Source organism: Ranitomeya imitator, chromosome 5 (assembly GCF_032444005.1).
Source record: "Ranitomeya imitator isolate aRanImi1 chromosome 5, aRanImi1.pri, whole genome shotgun sequence".
Taxonomy (NCBI): domain Eukaryota; kingdom Metazoa; phylum Chordata; class Amphibia; order Anura; family Dendrobatidae; genus Ranitomeya; species Ranitomeya imitator.
Genome location: NC_091286.1, coordinates 133,109,452 through 133,133,058, shown reverse-complemented (window position 1 = coordinate 133,133,058; position 23,607 = coordinate 133,109,452). Strand labels below are relative to the sequence as shown.

The 23,607-nt window shown below is 44.4% G+C and overlaps 1 protein-coding gene across 2 annotated transcripts in view; it reads right to left on the bottom strand.

Annotated features, from left to right (window-relative positions):
* ADGB (androglobin) overlaps window positions 1-23,607 on the bottom strand; it is a 591,174-nt gene that overhangs the window by 80,289 nt on the left and 487,278 nt on the right. The window contains exons 34-35 of one of the 2 annotated variants that reach the window (XM_069769163.1): window positions 20,640-20,823; window positions 2,402-2,749 (exon numbers count right to left, since the gene is read on the bottom strand). In XM_069769163.1, the coding sequence (XP_069625264.1) occupies window positions 2,561-2,749; window positions 20,640-20,823 (373 nt within the window). In that variant the 3' untranslated portion in view covers window positions 2,402-2,560. Of the gene's footprint in view, window positions 1-2,401; window positions 2,750-20,639; window positions 20,824-23,607 lie in introns of those variants that run through there. The other variant, XM_069769164.1, reaches the window with a different exon arrangement.

The following is a 23,607-nucleotide window of genomic DNA, read 5'->3' as shown; positions in this document are numbered from 1 at the left end:
TCTAAACATCTCGATATACAACCCCTGGCAAAAATTATGGAATCACCTGCTGCTTGGTAATGACGGACTATATGGTGGTATTATGTGAGTACACACACGGGTTAGCTTCACCTGGTATGAAGGAAGCGAATCCTGTTGCGTCACAGGGCTGCGATACCGCACAGAGAGCACAAGCAAGGCGACACAGAACTCTGCCCCATGACTCAGGGTAAGAGTCCCTATAGATCTCTTGCGCTCGACACTGCTACTGTGGTGCCAGGGAATCAACTAAACTAAACATTTACCGCACAAGAGTGCATGCAGCACCGCTCTGGCGGACGCCACTAACCACCCTATCTAGGGCCAGGAAAGCGGACTATCTGCGCACGGCGCTGCTCTGGTAAAGTAATTGTCCCCTTGAAAGACAATTTAGAGGAAAACACCGCTGTGTCTAGTGAACCTCCTCCTATAGTTACCAGACGCGATCGTTTTCCCTGCCGCTGTGGACATTTCTTGGTATAATGTCCTGACTGCTGGCAGACATTACAGACCATGGGTATTCGAGCAGTCCGAGACTTAGGACCCGCCTGAGAAACCTCCATTGCCTCATAGGGCTTGGACACCTGAACTGGAGACTCCAGAGGCTTGGCGAAGGTAAGTGCCAACCGAAACCTCTGCCTACACTGGGCTCGTTCCAACCTTTGCTCTTGAAAAGGGAGGTCAATTCAAGTAGACATAGCTATCAGCTCCTCCAGTGTGGCAGGAATCTCCTTAGTGGCCAAGGCGTCCTTCACATGGTCAGCCATGCAGCAGCAGGACCCAGGCATGGCCTTCCGCTCCACCACCACCACGATGCAGCAGGACCCTGGCATGGCCTTCCGCTCCACCACCACCATGATGCAGCAGGACCCAGGCATGGCCTTTCCCACCACCATGTAGCAGCAGGACCCAGGCATGGCCTTCCCCACCACCATGCAGCAGCAGGACTCAGGCATGGCTGTCCGCTCTATGAGCACAATGCAGCAGCCGTACCCTGACAGGTCGCCCACCACGACCAGGCTGCAACAAATGAGCCCACCGAGGCTCCCCAGACTTGCACGTTGATCCCAAAAAGGGAAAAAAAATAAAATGCAGAGGACTATCAGTATTCCTCCCCCCTCACCTCCCAATGTGTCTGTAATGTCAGGTTTGTCTCACCCTTCCAGTGTGTCTCAGCCCTCTCATGCATCAAGCCCCATCCCCGAACTCCCAGATCTCACTACTTTGATTGTCCCTTCTCCTGCCACCCCTGCGTCTTCCACAGTAACCCAGACCTCACAGCTACACACCCCCCAGTTCCGTCACTCTACCCCAAGCAGGCGCAGTTAAATTTTTTTGGGTTAAAAAATAAATAATAATGGTTTTTGCCCCCCAATAATGTTTGGTTATTTGTGTATTTCGCTGCCGGCAACACACACCGTGCAACTAATAAAACACTGTGCCACACACTATATTTTTTTTACCAACTCATAGCTCCAGTAGTTATTAAGTACACGAGTGCAGCTTTGTGTGTTTGGTATAGAGCTATGAGGTGGCAAAAAATAAATATAACTTGCATTTTCTCCATAATCTCTTCAGTCTGATTAATCAGTGTCGCAGACTGAAGAGAAAATGGCGGTAATACAAAGCAGAACTATACTCAGCGGGTCATGTGTCATAAATAGTGAGTTCATGATACACAAAACTTTGCGTCTTGAACTCATTATTTATGACACCTGACCTAGTGAGTAGAGAACTGCCTTGCATAACGTCCATTTTTTCTTCAGTGTACGTAATCTATTTCACACAAACCGAAGAGACGTGTTTGAGGTTGCAGATTGTAACGCAAATGTGAAACTAGCCTAACACATTAATTGTGTTATAAAATGATTCCTGGAGAAATGGCGCTACCACTGGTTCCATGATCATAGCAATGTAATGCTGCTGAGCTACTGTAGTGTGTCATCCAATTGTCTGTTTTTTATCATCAGTGTTTTTCACGACAAATAAATTACAAAGCTTCTAGTATACTTTGCAACTTTAAACACTTAAAGCACACGGATGGCACATGGATGCCACCTGTGTGCTCTACCTGTCTTTCATGGACCCATAGACTTGTTTTGGATCTTGTCATCTGTGCTGCCAGAACAAAAACAGACAAATAGATAGTGCTATAGTTTAAAAGGGGTACTGTTGTATCCATGAAAAAAAACAGATACATGTCTGTGCAAAACTAACGTCTGAATGAGGTCTACTGGAGAATATCTCTGTACTACTGCAGTACAGAGGTGCCATAGGATGGCATAAAACCTCCTCACATTTCTCAAGGCCAGAGCCGTAGTGATTTTGTTTTAGCCATAAAGACACCATGCTCAGGATTCTGCACATACATGAAATGAAAACGTTGTAAAGATAATTTTTATTTTGCATATTAAATGGTAATCTTGTTAAATTGCTGTGTATCATAGTTTTTACAGTTACCAGTAGTTACAATTATTGATGTTAACAGAATATACCAATGGTAACCGGGAAGCATCTGAAAGGGATGGAAAATTTAGCCAAGTTATTTCTTTTTTCCACTTTTTGCACTTTTTCTCTTATGGGCTGATGGAGTTTTCTTTTCTTCTTGTAAGTGACTAATCCCTACTTCAGCAGCAGGAATGTCCTGCTTTCCTTTCTCAGCTTCTAGAAGTTTTTTTCTATATGCTTCCTGGCTACTGAGGATCTGCTCTCTGGCTCCATCAAGTGATATCTGCAAGGAAATGAAATAATATATTGTAATAGACAGCTAATTTCCAGGCTGCTATGACATAGACAACATTCTCAGATGTCAATCCCACTATGACAGCTACACTATTGTGTGAACGCGTGCCGATTCAATGTGACTATGACAAATCACGTAATGAAGTACAATTCTTTAAAAATTCATCATTGCAACCTACAAAGAGGTCCAGCTGCTTCAGGTGTCCATATTGGTCCTTCAGTTCTTGTGCAGCTTAAATAATATACAAGTGTTATTAGTGCTTATTAGGGTTGAGCGAAACGGGTCGAAATTTTTCAAAAGTCGCCGACTTTTGGCAAGGTCGGGTTTCATGAAACCCGACCCGACCCCAGTGTGGGGTCGGCCATGAAGTCGGCGATCTTTTGAATCTAGAATCGGAATTCCGATACCGATTCCCGATATGTTTAAGATATCGGGAATTGGTATCGGAATTCAGATTTAAGTGTAAAATAAAGAATTAAAATAAAAAATATCGCAATACTTACCCTCTGACGCGCCCTGGTACTAACCGGGAACCTTCCTTCCTTAGAATCAGCCTTCCAGGACCCTGCGGTGACGTCGCGGTGACGTCGCAGCTTGTGATTGGCCGCGCGGCCGCCCATGTGACCACTCGCGCGGCCAATCACAGGCCGCGACGTCACCCGCGACGTCACCGAAGGTCCTGGAAGGGCTGATTCTTAGGAAGGAAGGCTGCCGGAAAGAAGCAGGGCGCGTCCGAGGGTGAGTATATTCCTATTCCTATTAGGTATATACTCACCCTCGGACGCGCCCTGCTTCTTTCCGGCAGCCTTCCTTCCTAAGAATCAGCCCTTCCAGGACCTTCGGTGACGTCGCGGGTGACGTCGCGGCTTGTGATTGGCCGCGCGAGCGGTCACATGGGCGGCCGTGCGACCAATCACAAGCCGCGACGTCACCGCGATGTCACCGCAGGGTCCTGGAAGGCTGATTCTAAGGAAGGAAGGTTCCCGGTTAGTACCAGGGCGCGTCAGTGGGTAAGTATTGCGATATTTTTTATTTTAATTCTTTATTTTACACTAAAATATGGATCGCAGGGCCTGAAGGAGAGTTTCCGCTCCTTCAGACCCTGGGAACCATGGAAACCCAATGCACTGCATTGGGTTTCGAGTTTCGTCCGACCCCGACCCCGACTTTTTTATAGGATCGGCCGATTTCACTCGACCCGACTTTTTCAAAAGTCGGGTTTCGTGAAACCCGACCCGATCCTATAAAAGTAAAGGTCGCTCAACTCTAGTGCTTACTGCTAACAATACTTCTAAGCCTCCTAACGATTCCCTATAATAATAAATAATAATAATCTTTATATAGCGCTAACATATTCCGCAGCGCTTTACAGACATTATCATCACTGTCCCCAAATGGTGCTCACAATCTAAATTCCCTATCAGTATGTCTTTGGAATGTGGGAGGAAACCGGAATGCCCAGAGGAAACGCACGCAAACACGGAGAGAACATACAAACTCTTTGCAGATGTTGTCCATGGTGGGAATTGAACCCAGGACTTCAGTGCTGCAAGGCTGCAGGTTTAACCACTAAGCCACCGTGCTGCTGCTAAGATTGCTTAATCCTAAAAAAAATAAAATAACAGGGCACCCCATAGGGCAGTTATTGAATAAAAAAAAGAAGAGACAGTAGTTACCGAGGGACAATAGAGAATTTGCCCATCTAAGATCCTTCGCATACAGTGTCTTGCGAAAGTATTCGACCCCCTAGAACCTTCTCCCAAATATCATGCGTCAAACATAAAGATACCTAATGTAAATTTTTGGAGAAGAATCAACAACAAGTGGAACACAATTGTGAAGTTGAACTAAATTTATTGGTTATTTTAAATTTTTATGGAAATTCAAAAACTGAAAAGTGAGGCGTGCGATATTATTCAGCCCCTTTACTTTCAGTGCAGCAAACTCACTCCAGAAGTTCATTGTGGATCTCTGCATGATCCAATGTTGTCCTAAATGCCTAATGATGATAAATATAATCCACCTGTGTGTATTCAAGTCTCTGTATAAATGCACCTGCTCTGTGATAGTCTCAGGGTTCTGTTTGAAGCACAGAGAGCATCATGAAGACCAAGGAACACAACAGGCAGGTCCATGATACTGTTGTGGAGAAGTTTAAAGCCGGATTTGGAAACAAAATGATTTCCAAAACTTTAAACATCCCAAGGAGCACTGTGCATGTGATCATATTGAAATGGAAAGAGTATCATACCACTGCAAATCTACCAAGACCCGGCCGTCCCTCTAAACTTTCATCTCAAATAAGGAGATGACTGATCAGAGATGCAGCCAAGAGGCCCATGATCACTCTGGATGAACTGCAGAGATCTACAGCTGAGGTGGGACAGTCTGTCCATAGGACAACAATCAGTCATACACTGCACAAATCTGGCCTTTATGGAAGAGTGGCAAGAAGAAAGCCATTTCTCAAAGATGTCCATAAAAAGTGTCGTTTAAAGTTTGCAACAAGCCACCTGGGAGACACACCAAACATGTGGAAGAAGGTGCACTGGTCAGATGAAACCAAAATCGAACTTTTTGGCAACAATGCCAAACGATATGTTTGGCCTAAGGCAACACAGCTCATCACCCTGAACACACCATCCCCACTGTCAAACATGGTGGTGGCAGCATCATGGTTTGGGCCTGCTTTTCTTCAGCAGGGACAGGGAAGATGGTTAAAATTGATGGGAAGATGGATGGAGCCAAATAGAGGACCATTCTTGAAGAAAACCTGTTGGAGTCTGCAAAAGACCTGAGACTGGGATGGAGATTTGTCTTCCAACAAGACAATGATCCCAAACATAAAGCAAAATCTACAATGGAATGGTTCACAAATACAAATATCCAGGTGTTAGAATGGCCAAGTCAAAGTCCAGACCTCAATCCAATCGAGAATCTGTGGAAAGAGCTGAAAACTGCTGTTCACAAACGATCTCCATCAAACCTCACTGAGCTCGAGCTGTTTGCCAAGGAAGAATGGGCAAGAATTTCAGTCTCTCTATGTACAAAACTGATTGAGACATACCCCAAGCGACTTGCAGCTGTAATTGCAGCAAAAGGTGGCGCAACAAAGCATTAAGTTAAAGGGGCCGAATAATATTGCACGCCCCACTTTTCAGTTTTTGAATTTCCACAAAAATTTAAAATAACCAATAAATTTCGTTCAACTTCACAATTGTGTTCCACTTGTTGTTGATTCTTCACCAAAAATTTATATTTGGTATCTTTATGTTTGAAGCATGATATGTGGGAAAAGGTTGAAAAGTTCCAGGGAGCCGAATACTTCCGCAAGGCGCCGTAAATATCCTGTGCTGTATTATTAATGGGGTTGTTTCCTTTCAATGAAGTTTCTTCCCAGCTGCAGTTTTTTATTAAAAAAAATAAACCGCACTGTTTGTGGCACCTGGCATTGGCTGTGGTGCTGACATCACGACCAGTCACTAAGCTTAGCAGCTTTAAAGAGTGCACTGTATCAGAGTTGCTGAGTCGAGTGGTTGGTTGCCATGCTGTCAACGTGACATCAGTGCCGTAGCCAATGCCTGGCAACAGGAGCAGCGACCGATTCTCACCGTTGCACCCAAGGAAGGTGAATACAGTGCGGCCTGTTAACAAACTGCAGTCAGGGTAAAACCTTGTTACTAAGAATATGCAATGTAACTAGCAGGCATCATGTTATGGAGCCGGACAAGCGGAGTGGATTGATTTATAGTTTTGTGCAAAAAGATTCAGTATACCGTATATACTCGAGTATAAGCCGACCCGAACATAAGCCGACCCCCTAATTTTGCCACAAAAAACTGGGAAAACTTATTGACTCGAGTATAAGCCTAGGGTGGAAAATGCAGCAGCTACCAGTGAATTTCAAAAATAAAAATAGATGCTCCATACCATTCATTATGGCCCCATAGATGCTACACATACGGCTGTGCCATATAGAATGCTCTGCACCGTTCAGTATGGCCCCATAGATGCTCCACATAAAGCTGTGCCATATAGAATGCTCTGCACCGTTCATTATGGCCCCATAGATGCTCCACATAAAGCTGTGCCACATATAATGCTCTGCACCGTTTAGTATGGCCCCATAGATGCTCCATAGAAAGCTGTGCCATATATAATGCTCTGCACCGTTCAGTATGGCCCATAGATGCTCCACATAAAGCTGTGCCATATAGAATGCTCTGCACCATTCAGTATGGCCCCATAGATGCTCCACATAAAGCTGTGCCATATATAATGCTCTGCACCGTTTAGTATGGCCCCATAGATGCTCCATAGAAAGCTGTGCCATATATAATGCTCTGCACCGTTCAGTATGGCCCAATAGATGCGCCACATAAAGCTGTGCCATATAGAATGCTCTGCACCGTTCATTATGGCCCCATAGATGCTCCATAGAAAGCTGTGCCATATATAATGCTCTGCACCGTTCAGTATGGCCCCATAGATGCTCCATAGAAAGCTGTGCCATTTAGAATGCTCTGCACCGTTCATTGTGGCCCCATAGATGCTCCATAGAAAGCTGTGCCATATATAATGCTCTGCACCTTCAGTATGGCGCCATAGATGCTCCATTGAAAGCTGTGCCCCATATAGAATGCTCTGCACCGTTCATTATGGCCCCATAGATGCTCCATAGAAAGCTGTGCCCCATATAGAATGCTCTGCACCGTTCATTATGGCCCCACAGAAGCTCCTTATAAAGCTGTGCCATACATAATGCTCTGTGTTATGTTTGCTAATGACAGGTGTTATGAAGGCAATCCAGAAACACAGTGTGCTTAGCGATCAGAGCGCACACAGTGATCTGACAAATACCCAAAAATACAAGAACGAGCTCTGAGACGTGGAAACTCTGTAGACTGCACACCTGATCCTATCCTAAACACAACTAAAAGCGGCTGTGGATTGCGCCTAACAACTACCTAGGCAACTCGGCACAGCCTAAGAAACTAGCTAGCCTGAAGATAGAAAAATAGGCCTGACTTGCCCCAGAGAAATTCCCCAAAGGAAAAGGCAGCCCCACACATATAATGACTGTGAGTAAGATGAAAAGACAAAACGTAGGGATGAAATAGATTCAGCAAAGTGGGGCCCGATATTCTAGGACAGAGCGAGGATAGTAAAGCGAACTTTGCAGTCTACAAAAAACCCTAAAGCAAAACCACGCAAAGGGGCAAAAAAAAACCCACCGTGCCGAACTAACGGCACGGCGGTACACCCTTTGCGTCTCAGAGCTTCCAGCAAAACAAAAGACAAGCTGGACAGAAAAAAAGCAACAAAAAAGCAAAAAGCACTTAGCTATACAGAGCAGCAGGTCACAGGAACAATCAGGAGAAGCTCAGATCCAACACTGAAATATTGACAAGGAGCAAGGATAGCAGCATCAGGCGGAGTTAAGTAATGAAGCAGTTAACGAGCTCACCAGAACACCTGAGGGAGGAAGCTCAGAAGCTGCAGTACCACTTGTGACCACAGGAGTGAATTCAGCCACAGAATTCACAACAGTACCCCCCCCTTGAGGAGGGGTCACCGAACCCTCACCAGAGCCCCCAGGCCGACCAGGATGAGCCGCATGAAAGGCACGAACAAGATCGGAAGCATGAACATCAGAGGCAAAAACCCAGGAATTATCTTCCTGAGCATAACCCTTCCATTTAACCAGATACTGGAGTTTCCGTCTAGAAACACGAGAATCCAAAATCTTCTCCACAATATACTCCAATTCCCCCTCCACCAAAATCGGGGCAGGAGGCTCAACAGATGGAACCATAGGTGCCACGTATCTCCGCAACAACGACCTATGGAATACATTATGTATGGAAAAGGAGTCTGGGAGGGTCAAACGAAAAGACACAGGATTGAGAACCTCAGAAATCCTATACGGACCAATAAAACGAGGTTTAAATTTAGGAGAGGAAACCTTCATAGGAATATGACGAGAAGATAACCAAACCAGATCCCCAACACGAAGTCGGGGACCCACACGGCGTCTGCGATTAGCGAAAAGTTGAGCTTTCTCCTGGGACAAGATCAAATTGTCCACTACCTGAGTCCAGATCTGCTGCAACCTATCCACCACAGAATCCACACCAGGACAGTCCGAAGACTCAACCTGTCCTGAAGAGAAACGAGGATGGAACCCAGAATTGCAAAAAAATGGAGAAACCAAGGTAGCCGAGCTGGCCCGATTATTAAGGGCGAACTCAGCCAACGGCAAAAAGGACACCCAATCATCCTGGTCTGCAGAAACAAAACATCTCAGATATGTTTCCAAGGTCTGATTGGTTCGTTCGGTCTGGCCATTAGTCTGAGGATGGAAAGCCGAGGAAAAGGATAGGTCAATGCCCATCCTACCACAAAAGGCTCGCCAGAACCTTGAAACAAACTGGGAACCTCTGTCAGAAACAATATTCTCAGGAATGCCATGCAACCGAACCACATGCTGAAAGAACAAAGGTACCAAATCAGAGGAGGAAGGCAATTTAGCCAAGGGCACCAGATGGACCATTTTAGAAAAGCGATCACAGACCACCCAAATGACTGACATCTTTTGAGAAACGGGAAGGTCAGAAATGAAATCCATCGAAATATGTGTCCAAGGCCTCTTTGGGACCGGCAAGGGCAAAAGCAACCCACTGGCACGAGAACAGCAGGGCTTAGCCCTAGCACAAATCCCACAGGACTGCACAAAAGTACGTACATCCCGTGACAGAGATGGCCACCAGAAGGATCTAGCCACTAACTCTCTGGTACCAAAGATTCCAGGATGACCAGCCAACACCGAACAATGAAGTTCAGAGATAAGTTTATTAGTCCACCTATCAGGGACGAACAGTTTCTCTGCTGGACAACGATCAGGTTTATTCACCTGAAATTTTTGCAGCACCCGCCGCAAATCAGGGGAGATGGCAGACACAATGACTCCTTCCTTGAGGATACCCGCTGGCTCAGATAAACCCGGAGAGTCGGGCACAAAACTCCTAGACAGAGCATCCGCCTTCACATTTTTAGAGCCCGGAAGGTACGAAATCACAAAGTCGAAGCGGGCAAAAAATAACGACCAACGGGCCTGTCTAGGATTCAAGCGCTTGGCAGACTCGAGATAAGTCAAGTTCTTATGATCAGTCAATACCACCACGCGATGCCTAGCTCCCTCAAGCCAATGACGCCACTCCTCGAATGCCCACTTCATGGCCAGCAACTCTCGATTGCCCACATCATAATTACGTTCAGCGGGCGAAAACTTCCTGGAAAAGAAAGCACATGGTTTCATCACTGAGCAATCAGAACCTCTCTGTGACAAAACCGCCCCTGCTCCAATCTCAGAAGCATCAACCTCGACCTGGAACGGAAGAGAAACATCTGGCTGACACAACACAGGGGCAGAACAAAAACGACGCTTCAACTCCTGAAAAGCTTCCACAGCAGCAGAAGACCAATTAACCAAATCAGCACCCTTCTTGGTCAAATCGGTCAATGGTTTGGCAATGCTAGAAAAATTACAGATGAAGCGACGATAAAAATTAGCAAAGCCCAGGAACTTTTGCAGACTTTTCAGAGATGTCGGCTGAATCCAATCCTGGATGGCTTGGACCTTAACTGGATCCATCTCGATAGTAGAAGGGGTAAAGATGAACCCCAAAAATGAAACTTTCTGCACACCGAAGAGACACTTTGATCCCTTCACAAACAAAGAGTTAGCACGCAGGACCTGAAAAACCATTCTGACCTGCTTCACATGAGACTCCCAATCATCTGAGAAGATCAAAATGTCATCCAAGTAAACAATCAGGAATTTATCCAGATACTCACGGAAGATGTCATGCATAAAAGACTGAAACACAGATGGAGCATTGGCAAGTCGGAACGGCATCACTAGATACTCAAAATGACCCTCGGGCGTATTGAATGCAGTTTTCCATTCATCTCCTTGCCTGATTCTCACCAGATTATACGCACCACGAAGATCTATCTTAGTGAACCAACTAGCCCCCTTAATCCGAGCAAACAAGTCAGATAACAATGGCAAGGGATACTGAAATTTAACAGTGATCTTATTAAGAAGGCGGTAATCAATACACGGTCTCAGCGAACCATCCTTCTTGGCTACAAAGAAGAACCCTGCTCCCAGTGGTGATGACGATGGGCGAATATGTCCCTTCTCCAGGGATTCCTTCACATAACTGCGCATAGCGGCGTGTTCGGGCACGGATAAATTAAATAATCGACCTTTAGGGAATTTACTACCAGGAATCAAATTGATAGCACAATCACAATCCCTATGCGGAGGTAGAGCATCGGACTTGGGCTCTTCAAATACATCCTGATAATCAGACAAGAACTCTGGGACCTCAGAAGGGGTGGATGACGAAATCGACAAAAATGGAACATCACCATGTACCCCCTGACAACCCCAGCTGGATACCGACATGGAATTCCAATCCAATACTGGATTATGGGTTTGTAGCCATGGCAACCCCAACACGACCACATCATGCAGATTATGCAACACCAGAAAGCGAATAACTTCCTGATGTGCAGGAGCCATGCACATGGTCAGCTGGGCCCAGTATTGAGGTTTATTCTTGGCCAAAGGTGTAGCATCAATTCCTCTCAATGGAATAGGACACCGCAAAGGCTCCAAGAAAAACCCACAACGTTTAGCATAATCCAAATCCATCAGATTCAGGGCAGCGCCCGAATCCACAAACGCCATGACAGAAAACGACGACAAAGAGCATATCAAGGTAATGGACAGAAGGAATTTGGACTGTACAGTACCAATGACGGCAGACCTAGCGGACCGCTTAGTGCGCTTAGGACAATCAGAAATAGCATGAGTGGAATCACCACAGTAGAAACACAGACCATTCAGACGTCTGTATTCCTGCCGTTCAACTCTAGTCATAGTCCTATCGCACTGCTTAGGCTCAGGTTTAACCTCAGGCAGTACCGCCAAATGGTGCACAGATCTACGCTCGCGCAAGCGTCGACCGATCTGAATGGCCAAAGACAAAGACTCATTCAAACCAGCAGGCATAGGAAATCCCACCATGACATCCTTAAGAGCCTCAGAGAGACCCTTTCTGAACAAAGCTGCCAGCGCAGATTCATTCCACTGAGTGAGTACTGACCATTTCCTAAATTTCTGACAATATACTTCTATATCATCCTGACCCTGGCACAAAGCCAGCAAATTTTTCTCAGCCTGATCCACTGAATTAGGCTCATCGTACAGCAATCCGAGCGCCAGGAAAAACGCATCGACACTACTCAATGCAGGGTCTCCTGGCGCAAGAGAAAATGCCCAGTCTTGAGGGTCGCCGCGCAAAAAAGAAATAATAATCAAAACCTGTTGAATAGGATTACCAGAAGAATGAGGTTTCAAGGCCAGAAATAGCTTACAATTATTTTTGAAACTTAGAAACTTAGTTCTATCTCCAAAAAACAAATCAGGAATAGGAATTCTTGGTTCTAACATAGATTTCTGATCAATAGTATCTTGAATTTTTTGTACATTTATAACGAGATTATCCATTGAAGAGCACAGACCCTGAATATCCATGTCCACACCTGTGTCCAGAATCACCCAAATGTCTAGGGGAAAAAAAAAAAGTGAACACAGAGCAGAAAAAAAAAAAAAAATGATGTCAGAACTTTTTCTTTCCCTCTATTGAGAATCATTAGTGGGGCTCCTTGTACTGTTATGTTTGCTAATGACAGGTGTTATGAAGGCAATCCAGAAACACAGTGTGCTTAGCGATCAGAGTGCACACAGTGATCTGACAAATACCCAAAAATACAAGAACGAGCTCTGAGACGTGGAAACTCTGTAGACTGCACACCTGATCCTATCCTAAACACAACTAAAAGCGGCTGTGGATTGCGCCTAACAACTACCTAGGCAACTCGGCACAGCCTAAGAAACTAGCTAGCCTGAAGATAGAAAAATAGGCCTGACTTGCCCCAGAGAAATTCCCCAAAGGAAAAGGCAGCCCCCCACATATAATGACTGTGAGTAAGATGAAAAGACAAAACGTAGGGATGAAATAGATTCAGCAAAGTGGGGCCCGATATTCTAGGACAGAGCGAGGATAGTAAAGCGAACTTTGCAGTCTACAAAAAACCCTAAAGCAAAACCACGCAAAGGGGCAAAAAAAAACCCACCGTGCCGAACTAACGGCACGGCGGTACACCCTTTGCGTCTCAGAGCTTCCAGCAAAACAAAAGACAAGCTGGACAGAAAAAAAGCAACAAAAAAGCAAAAAGCACTTAGCTATACAGAGCAGCAGGTCACAGGAACAATCAGGAGAAGCTCAGATCCAACACTGAAACATTGACAAGGAGCAAGGATAGCAGCATCAGGCGGAGTTAAGTAATGAAGCAGTTAACGAGCTCACCAGAACACCTGAGGGAGGAAGCTCAGAAGCTGCAGTACCACTTGTGACCACAGGAGTGAATTCAGCCACAGAATTCACAACAGCTCTGCACCGTTCAGTATGGCCCCATAGATGCTCCACATAAAGCTGTGCCATATAGAATGCTCTGCACCGTTCAGTATGGCCCCATAGATGCTCCTTATAAAGCTGTGCCATATATAATGCTCTGCACCGTTCAGTATGGCCCCATAGATGCTCCACATAAAGCTGTGCCATATATAATGCCCTGCATCATTCAGTATGGCCCAATAGATGCTCCACATAAAGCTGTGCCATATATAATGCTCTGCACAGTTCAGTATGGCCCCATAGACGCTCCATAGAAAGCTGTGCCATTTAGAATGCTCTGCACCGTTCATTATGGCCCCATAGATGCTCTATAGAAAGCTGTGCCATATATAATGCTCTGCACCATTCATTATGGCCCCATAGATGCTCCACATAAAGCTGTGCCATATAGAATGCTCTGCACCGTTCATTATGGCCCCATAGATGCTCCTTATAAATCTGTGCAATATAGAATGCTGCTGCTGCTGCTGCAATTAAAGAAAAAATTACATTCTCACCTCTCTTGCTTGCAGCTCCTCAGCGTCCCGTCTCGGCGTCTCTCCGCACTGACTGTTCAGGCAGAGGGCGGCGCACAGATTAGTACGTCATCGCGCCCTCTGACCTGAACAGTCAGAGCAAGAGGACGCGGAAGACGGAGCGGCGCCCGGTGGGTGGAACGTGGACAGGTAAATATGACATACTTACCTGCTCCCGGCGTCCCTGGCTCCTTATCCCGGACAGCTGGTCTCCGGGTACCGCAGCCTCTTCCTCTGTCAGCGGTCACCATTACCGCTCATTAGAGGAATGAACATGCGGCTCCACCCCTATGGGAGTGGAGTCCATATTCATAACTTTAATGAGCGGTCCCACGTTACCGCTGAACAGAGGAAGAGCTGCGGCACCGAAGACCGTGGGATGGGTAGGGGAAGCGCCAGGAGCACCGGAAGCAGGTGAGTATGCGACAGACCTCTCTCCCCCTCACCCACCGACCCCTCCGCCGATCATGACTCGAGTATAAGCCGAGAAGGGCATTTTCAGCCCAAAAATTTGGGCTGAAAATCTCGGCTTATACTCGAGTATATACGGTAACCTGTGATTTAACAATTTATACCTTTGCTCTTATGTGATGAAATATTACCTTGGGACATTGTGGGTACCAGCTACAGAGATGGTGACGCCTCCTGACAAAGCTGAAAGCGGTGAAACGTGTGTCAAGGCTCCCACGTGTCTCACTGGCATCTCTGTAGACGGTACCCACAATGTCCCAAGGTAACATTTCATCACACTTTTTTTTATGTCTATATCTTTCACTCCTAGCGGATTGTCTATTCGCAAAAATCTCAGTGTTCATCTATGACCGGTTGGCAATGGCTATTTATATTTAGAGCTACACTTACAATATATCTAGACTCATCTGGCTTTAGCCTTGTCAATAGGATTAGATCTTTATACTTTATCATCGTCAAATGGTCATTCCTAGCGAACTAAGTTATACAATTCCTGTAATTATACTTGATGCGGTTATGCCATTTGAGACACTTGTGTTTCTTTGTCCGATGTATCACCAATTTTTGTAATTATTTCCATCTGAACACTGGTTATTTTAGCTGCTTTTTTCTCGCCTATATACCCTTGTATTTTGTCTGCTGTGTAATATGTGCAATAAAATGTATATGATTTTTTCATTATAAAATCCCTTCCACTCTTTATTTGGATCTTTAATATATATCATCTCATAGCATGGTCTGATGATTCCTTTGGGATTATCCTTACCTTCAGATCCTTCTTTTTTCCCCTTTTTGGTATCATGTTTTAGCCTGAGTGGTGAGTTCAGTTGGGCCACGGTGACATTTTCATAGGTTATATAAGTTGGGGCATCTATGGACATTCACATTAATCCTTGTGACCATGTACTGGGAATATGGAGGTCCCCTGTTCTTCTACTGTTACATTCTTTACAAGTTATGTGCTGCTGTTCACATCTGAAATGTTTGTGCCTCTGTCATATACCGACATGGAAGAAAGTATTGGCTTCCTTGAAATACAGTAGTTCCAAGAAAATGAAGTACTATATTTCTCCAAGAAAATTATTGCAATTACACATGTTTTGTTATACACGTTTATTTCCTTTGTGTCTATAGGAACAACATAAAAAACAGAAAAGAAAAGCAAATTTTACATAATTTCACACTAAACCCCAAAAATGGGACGAAGAAAATTGTTGGCACCTTTCCAAAAATGCGGGTAAACAAGTGCGGGCAATATGAAAATCACACCTGAAACCAGACAAAAATGAGAGAAGTTGACTCAATTATTGCAAAATATCAACAATATCAAGGTTACAAGTCCATCTCCAGATATCTTGATGTTCCTTTGTTCACAGCGCGCAACATAATCAATTAAGTTTACAACCCATGGCAATGTAGCTAATCTCCCTGGATGTTGATGGCCAGTAGAAATGTCTGAAAGGTTGCAACATAGGATAGTCCGGATGGTGGATAAGCAGCCCCAATCAAGGTCCAAAGAAATTCAAGCTGTCCTGCAGGCTCAGGGTGCGTAGGTGTCAGCACGAACCATCCATCGACATTTGAATGAAATGAACATCTGTGGAGAGATCTTAACATTGCTGTTGGGAGAAGGCACCTTTCAAATATCAGACATGGAGCAGTGTGCAAAAGAAAAGTGGTCCAAAATTCTTGTTGAGAGGTGAAAGAAGCTTGTTGATGGTTACAGGAAGCGACTGATTGCAGTTACCGTATATACTCGAGTATAAGCCGAGATTTTCAGCCCAAATTTTAGGGCTGAAAGTGCCCCCCTCGGCTTATACTCGAGTCACGGTAGCGGTGGGGTCGGCAGGTGAGGGGCTGAGGGCGCTGGGGTATACTTACCTAGTCCCAGCGATCCTCGCGCTGTCCCTGCCGTCCCACGGGCTTCGGCGCTGCAGCTTCTTCCTCTCTTCAGCGGTCACGTGGGACCGCTCATTACAGAAATGAATAAGCGGCTCCACCTCCCATAGGGGCGGAGCCGCTTATTCATTTCTCTAATCAGCGGTGCCGGTGACCGCTGATAGAGAAAGAAGCTGCAGCGCCGAAGACAGGAGGGGACAGCGCGAGGATCGCCAGGACTAGGTGAGTATGTTATATTCACCTGTCCTCGTTCCAGCCGCCGGGCGCCGATCCATCTTCCCGGCCGGCGCCTCCATCTTCCCGGCGTCTGCGCTCTCTGACTGATCAGGCAGAGGGCGCGATGACGCATATAGTGTGCGCGGCGCCCTCTGCCTGATCAGTCAGAGCAGAGACGCCGGGAAGATGGAGGCGCTGGAACGAGACGCTGGGAGCTGCAATCAAGGGAGGTGAGTATGTGTTTTTTTTTTTTTATTGCAGCAGTAGCAGCGGCAGCACAGATTAATGTGGAGCATCTATGGGGCACAGTGAACGGTGCAGAGCACCGTATAAGGCACAGCTAGGGGGCACAATGAACGGTGCAGAGCACCGTATAAGGCACAGCTAGGGGACACAATGAACGGTGCAGAGCACCGTATAAGGCACAGCTAGGGGGCACAGTGAACGGTGCAGAGCACCGTATATGGCACAGCTAGGGGGCACAATGAACGGTGCAGAGCACCGTATATGGCACAGCTATGGGGCACAGTGAACGGTGCAGAGCACTGTATATGGCACAGCTAGGGGGCACAGTGAACGGTGCAGAGCACTATATGGGGCACAGCTATGGGGAAATATGAATGGTGTAGAGCACTATATGGCACAGCTATGGGGAAATAATGATCTATTTTTATTTTTGAAATTCACCGGTAAATGCTGCATTTCCACCCTAGGCTTATACTCGAGTCAATAAGTTTTCCCAGTTTTTTGTGGCAAAATTAGGGGGGTCGGCTTATACTCGGGTCGGCTTATACTCGAGTATATACGGTATTTATTCCAAAGGGTATGCAACCAAATATTAAGTTGAGGGTACCAACAATTTTTTTCTGGCCCACTTTGTTGTTTAGTGTGAAATTATATCCAATTTGCCTTGTTTTCTCTTGTTGTTCCAAAATACACAGATAAAATAAACATGTGTATAACAAAACGTGTAATTTTAATAATTTTTAGGTAGAAATACTTCATTTTCTGGAACAATTTCAAGGGTGCCAACACTTTCAGCCATGACTGTATATAAGAAATAATACAGATACTAAGGATTACACCCAGTACACAGGACAGGAGAAGTGGAAGTGTTCAGTGTATATATACAAAATAATGTAATTACTGAGGCCATGACTGTAATACAGATGAAGAATTCAAGTATTTTACCTACTACTTATTGTACATAGTTTAAGACCAAGTAACAAAAGTTTATTTGGTTAATAACGCCTGGCTCATTCTTCATGACAAGAAAGGTTCACAACTTGCTCCAAGATACGGCAGCATGCAGTCTGAGAAGACATCAACTCAAATGGACACACAGGTGCACATGCCAGGGACACCTGAATAGGGTGCATTGTTTTTGCCCCAGCGATGCTGTTGCTCTTCAAGAGTCTCATTAGCCCTTTGTTGTCTTCGACATTGTGCCTTTGCTGCTTTCCTTTTATTGTCATTGGCGTACTTTTTTAGAGGATCCATGTTGGCATTGATATTTGATTTTTAAAGGGGTTTTCCAACTAACAAAAGTTCATTTAAAAAATTGTCTGTTTCTGACCGTGTACCGAACATACCACAGCTCCTGGGCAGGGGAGGAAGCAAAAGACAATATTGACATTACAGCAAGAGATTGCAGATGATACATTTTGTGAGGTATATTTTTTAAAAACAGACAGTGAAATATTTTAACTCACAAAATGAATCCACTGTGATCCCTTGCTGTAATATCAGTATTGTCTTTTGCTTCCTCCCCTGTCCAGGAGATGTGGTATGCTCTGTACATGATCAGACACAGTCAATTTTTAAAATGAACTTTCGTTGGTGGGAAAACCCCTTTATTGTGACCGGCTTCCTCTGCCTGTAGATACGTCGCGCATCTGCTGCCAGGATCAGACGAATGATTCACTGCACCTGCGTCTAATTTGCGCAGGCACAGTCAATCAGACCGCCGCCATATTTGTGCAGACAGATAGCGGTGGTCACATTAAAACTGCGCATGCGCTCCTCCTGTACAAAGATGGTGGCAGTTAGTGAATCATTCGGCTGATCTCGGTGGCGGTGTGTTCGCGACAGTGTTCTGCTGGTGGTACCGCGCAAGAGGCTACGTGAGTGTGTGAGTGTGATAGTGTAAGTGTGAATGTGAGTGTGTGAGTGTGTGTGAGCGTGTGTAAGTTTGTGTGAGTGTGTGTGTATGTGTGTGTGGTGCATACAGCGTATAGAATGTATGTGTGTGTGTGATGCGACGGTGTTCCGCTGGTGGTACCGCGCAATAGGTTGGAAACAGCAGCAGTTTCCATATTGAGACACCCATCACTTGGGTGTTCCAATATGGCGGTTGGTGAACTTCCTCCGCTTGGAATTCTAGGATACGGTGACATCTGGACATAACAGGAAATGAAAACATTGCAAGGCAATTACAGAAATAGATAAGTTAGGGTCAGGAGATCAGTGGTCAATCCAGGCATTGTGGTGCGCAAACAGACCATGAAATAAGCTTATGTGAACTCGGCGCTAGATATACAGCTCTGGCTACAATTAAAAGACCACCACATCAAAACCCTGTCATGGGCAGCCTAATCTCCAGACCTGAACCCCATTGAAAACCTCTGGAATGTAATCAAGAGGATGATGGATAGTCACAAGCCAACAAACAAAAAAGAACTGCTTACATTTTTTTACAGGAGCAGTGTGAAAGACTGGTGGAAAGCATGCCAAGACACATGAAAGCTGTGATTAAAAATCATGGTTATTCCACAATATATTGATTTCTGAACTCTTCCTGAGTTAAAACATTAGTATTTTTGTTTCTATATGATTATGAACTTGTTTTCTTTGCATTACTTGAGGCCTGAAAGCACTGATGTTTTTTTGTAATTTTGACCACTTCTCCTTTTCAGAAAAAAAAACCCAAAATTTATTGCTTGGAAATTCGGAGACACGTTGTCAGTAGTTTATAGAATAAATGAAAAATGTGCGTTTTACTCAAAAATATACCTATAAAGAGAAAAATCAGACAAACTGAACATTTTGCAGTGGTCTCTTGATTTTTGCAAGAGCTGTATGCCCTAATGCCAGGCACAATCCTGTTTTATAGCAAGAAGAAATCAAAGTCATCATTGGAATTAAAATCAGTTGTTCCTCCATGTTTCCTGCAAATTTTAATCCCAATAAACACATACAGGTGCTTCTCACTAAATAAAGATAAGAATGTAATCGAAAAGTTAATTTATTTCATTTCTTCAATACAATTCAAATATTAAAGAGTTATTACAAACACAGTGATGTATTTCAAGTGTTTATTTCTGTTAATGCTGATGATTATGGCTTACAGCCAATGAAAACCCAAAAGTAATTATCTCAGTAAATTAGAATAATTAACAAAACACATGCAAATGTTTCCTAAGAGTTTAAAAAGGTCCCTTAGTCTGTTTCATTAGGCTCCACAATCATGGGGAAGACTGCTGACTTGACAAATGTCCAGAAGGCAGTCACTGGCACACTCTACAAGGAGGGTCATCCACAAAAGGTCATTGCTAAAGAAGCTGGCTGTTCACAAAGTACTGTATCTAAGCATGTTAAAGTGTCATAGAAAAAGATGCACAAGCAACTGGGATTACTGCAGCCTTGAAAAGTTTGTTAAGAAAAGGCCATTCAAAAATTTGTAAGAGATTCACAAGGAGTGGACTGCTGCTGGAGTCATCGCTTCAAGAGCCACCACACACAGACGTATCCAGAACATGGGCTACAAGTCACACATTCCTTGTGTCAAGCCATTCATGACCAATTGACCACGCCAGGAGCCTCTTTCCATGGCCAAAGAGAAAAAGAACTGGACTGTTGCTCAGTGATCCAAAGTGTTGTTTTCAGATGAAAGTAAATTTTGCATTTCATTTGGAAATCAAGGTTCTGGACGAAGAGTGGAGAGGCACACAATCCATGCTACTTGAGGTCTAGTGTGAAGTTTCCACAACCAGTGATGGGTTTTCAGGGGCTGTAAGCCATAATCATCATTATTAACAGAAATAAACACTTGAAATAGATCACTCTGTTTGACTATATGATATATGAGCTTCAATTTTTTTTATTGAAGAACAGAAATAAATTAAGTTTTTGATGATTTTCTAATCTAGTGAGAAGCACTTGTACAACTGCAAAGTTACAATTTACTGTAACAAAATCATTCATTCTGAAAGACATTGTTTTTACCTGCAAATCTTCATACGTTTGTAGAACTTTCTGTTTTTGCAAATTTCTGGAATTTTGTTCTTGTTCTCTTTGCTTCAAAATCTCTTCTTTAAGCTGCCGGAATTGTCGGATTTCCTCTGCTTTCTGCATGGCCTGCTGCTGAATGACATGCTCATCTCGGAGAACTGGTTCTGACTGTCTGCTTCTGATAGAGTAGCATGATATTAGTATCACAACTGTGTATATCAGAAGGATTCAGTATAGCTACACAGGCTTATTACAATTTCTTGCAATAACAGCTTTAATTTAATATGGAAATATACAATTATCTTATGTATTAATTAAACAATACTTTGCTAAGGTTTGCACTGTGTTTACTAATCATTTATCTAATCACATATTGTACTGGAACACTTTCCTATGATATATAGTATATCACAGGTAGAATAGAGAGATCCTACTGGAGTAATGTGTGATATCTAGCTGTAATAGATTACCATAATGAAAGAACATATTATAGCAATGCAACACTTGGAATTATTGAGAATGGGAATCTTACATAGTAACATAGTTATTAAGGTTGAAGCAAGACTTTAAGTCCATCTAGGTCAACCCATAGCCTAAACTAACATGCCCTAACATGTTGATCCAGAGGAGGGCAAAAAAACCCATGTGGCAAAGAGTAAGCTCCACATTGGGGGAAAAAATTCCTTCCCGACTCCACATACGGCAATCAGACTAGTTCCCTGGATCAACACCCTATCAAGGAATCTAGTATATATACCCTGTAACATTATGCTTTTCAAGAAAGGCATCCAGTCCCCTAACCCTAGCCCTAACCCTAATTAGTGGGACAGTTTTATAGGTCGGGTCGTTACGGACGCGGTGATACTAAATATGTGTACTTTTATTGTTTGTTTTTTACTTAGATAAAGAAATGTATTTATAGGAACAATATAAATATTTTTTTTAGGAATTTTTTTAAAATTTTTTTTACACATGTGAATATTTTTTTTTTTACACTATAGCATTGCCCCAGGGGGGGCATCATGTTATAGTGTAAGATCACTGATCAGACACTTTGCTGTGCACTGTGTCAGATCAGCGATCTGACGTGCACTCCTGCAGGCTTACCAGCGCTTGCTCTGAGCAGGCGCTGGTAAGCCACCTCCGGATGCAGCCCCGTGGCCATTTTGGATCCGGGCCTCCTGCAGGGAGGAGGTAAGAGACCCTTGCAGCAACGCAGATCACATCGCATTGCTCCGGGGGTCTCAGGGAAGCACCAGGGAGCCCCCTCCCTGCGCAATGCTTCCCTATACTGCCGGAACACTGCAATCATGTTTGATCGCAGTGTGCCATGGGTTAATGGGCCGGGGGCGGTCCGTGACCACTCCTGGCACCTAGTGCCGGATGTCAGCTGCGATAGTTAGCTGACACCCGGCCGCAATCGCATATGACGTACTATCCCGTCGGTGGGAATACGGGCCCACCCCACCTTGATGGGATAGTACGTCTAATGTCAGAAAGGGGTTAATTCTCTAAATGCTTTCTTTTTGTCACTTGTTGCGCCCCTTACAGCTCTATTTAGCCATATTGGTTTCCTCCTATTTCTAGTATTCCCATACGGTATATACTGTGCACAGGTCCTATCCAGGATGCTAATAAACGTCTCCCATTTTCTTTGTGTATTTTTATGTCTCAGGATATTGTCCCAGTTAATTGCACAAAGATCATCTCTCATCCATTGTAAATTTGCCCTCCTGAAGTTTGGTGTCCTTGTAACCCCTCTACTACACATCTTATTAAAGGATACATGAAAACTTATTATTTGTGATCACTATTCCCCAAGTGACCCCCAACCCTTATATTTGATATGCGGTCTGGCCTGTTGGTTAATATTAGGTCTAGCAGTGCCCCCTTCTTGTTGGGTCCTGAACGAATTGTGAAAGGTAATTGTCTCTCATAGTTGTCAAAAACCGATTACCTTTGCTGGAACTGCAGATTTCAGTTCCCCAATCTATTTCAGGGTAGTTGAAGTCCCCCATAATAATGACTTCTTGAGTCGCAGGTTCATCTATTTGCTTTATAAGGATAATCTCCATTGCTTCCATTATTTTTGGAGACTTATAGCAAACCCCTATCAGTAATTTATTATTTTTCCCCCTCCCCTTATCTCCACCCACAGGGACTCTACATTTTCATTAGATTCACCTATATTATCACGCAGGATGGGTTTTAAAGGGAACCTGTCACCTGAATTTGGCGGGACCAGTTTTGGGTCATATGGGCGGAGTTTTCAGGTGTTTGATTCACCCTTTCCTTACCCGCTGGCTGCATGCTGGCCGCAATATTGCATTGAAGTTCATTTTCTGTCCTCCGTAGTACACGCCTGCGCAAGGTAATCTTGTCTTGTGCAGGCGTGCACTACGGAGGACAGAGAATGAACTTTAATCCAGTATTTCGGCCAGCATGCAGCCAGCGGGTAAGGAAAGGGTGAATCAAACACCTGAAAACTCTGCCCATATGACCCAAAACTGGTCCCGCCAAATTCAGGTGACAGGTTCCCTTTAAGGATGATTTTACATATAGACAGACGCCTCCACCTCGCTTATCCGTTCGGTCATTTCTGAACAGACTATAACCCTGCAAGTTAACAGCCCAGTCATGGCTCTCATCCAGCCACGTTTCAAATATCCCCACCATGTCATAATTATGCTCCAACATCATTAATTCTAATTCGTCCATTTTGTTGGCAAGGCTTCTGGCATTAGTATACATACATTTTATGTATCTCTCTGCACCTCTATTCTTTCTTAAATTATTAATTGATCTAACCCCACCCCCCATGCCACCGCCACCCCCAATTTCCTTATTTGTGCCCAGGTCACTATCTGCACTATCTTCCCCTCCTATAAATTGAATACCCTCCCCCCATTCCCTAGTTTAAACACTCCTCCATCCTCCTAGCCATTTTCTCCCCCAGCACAGC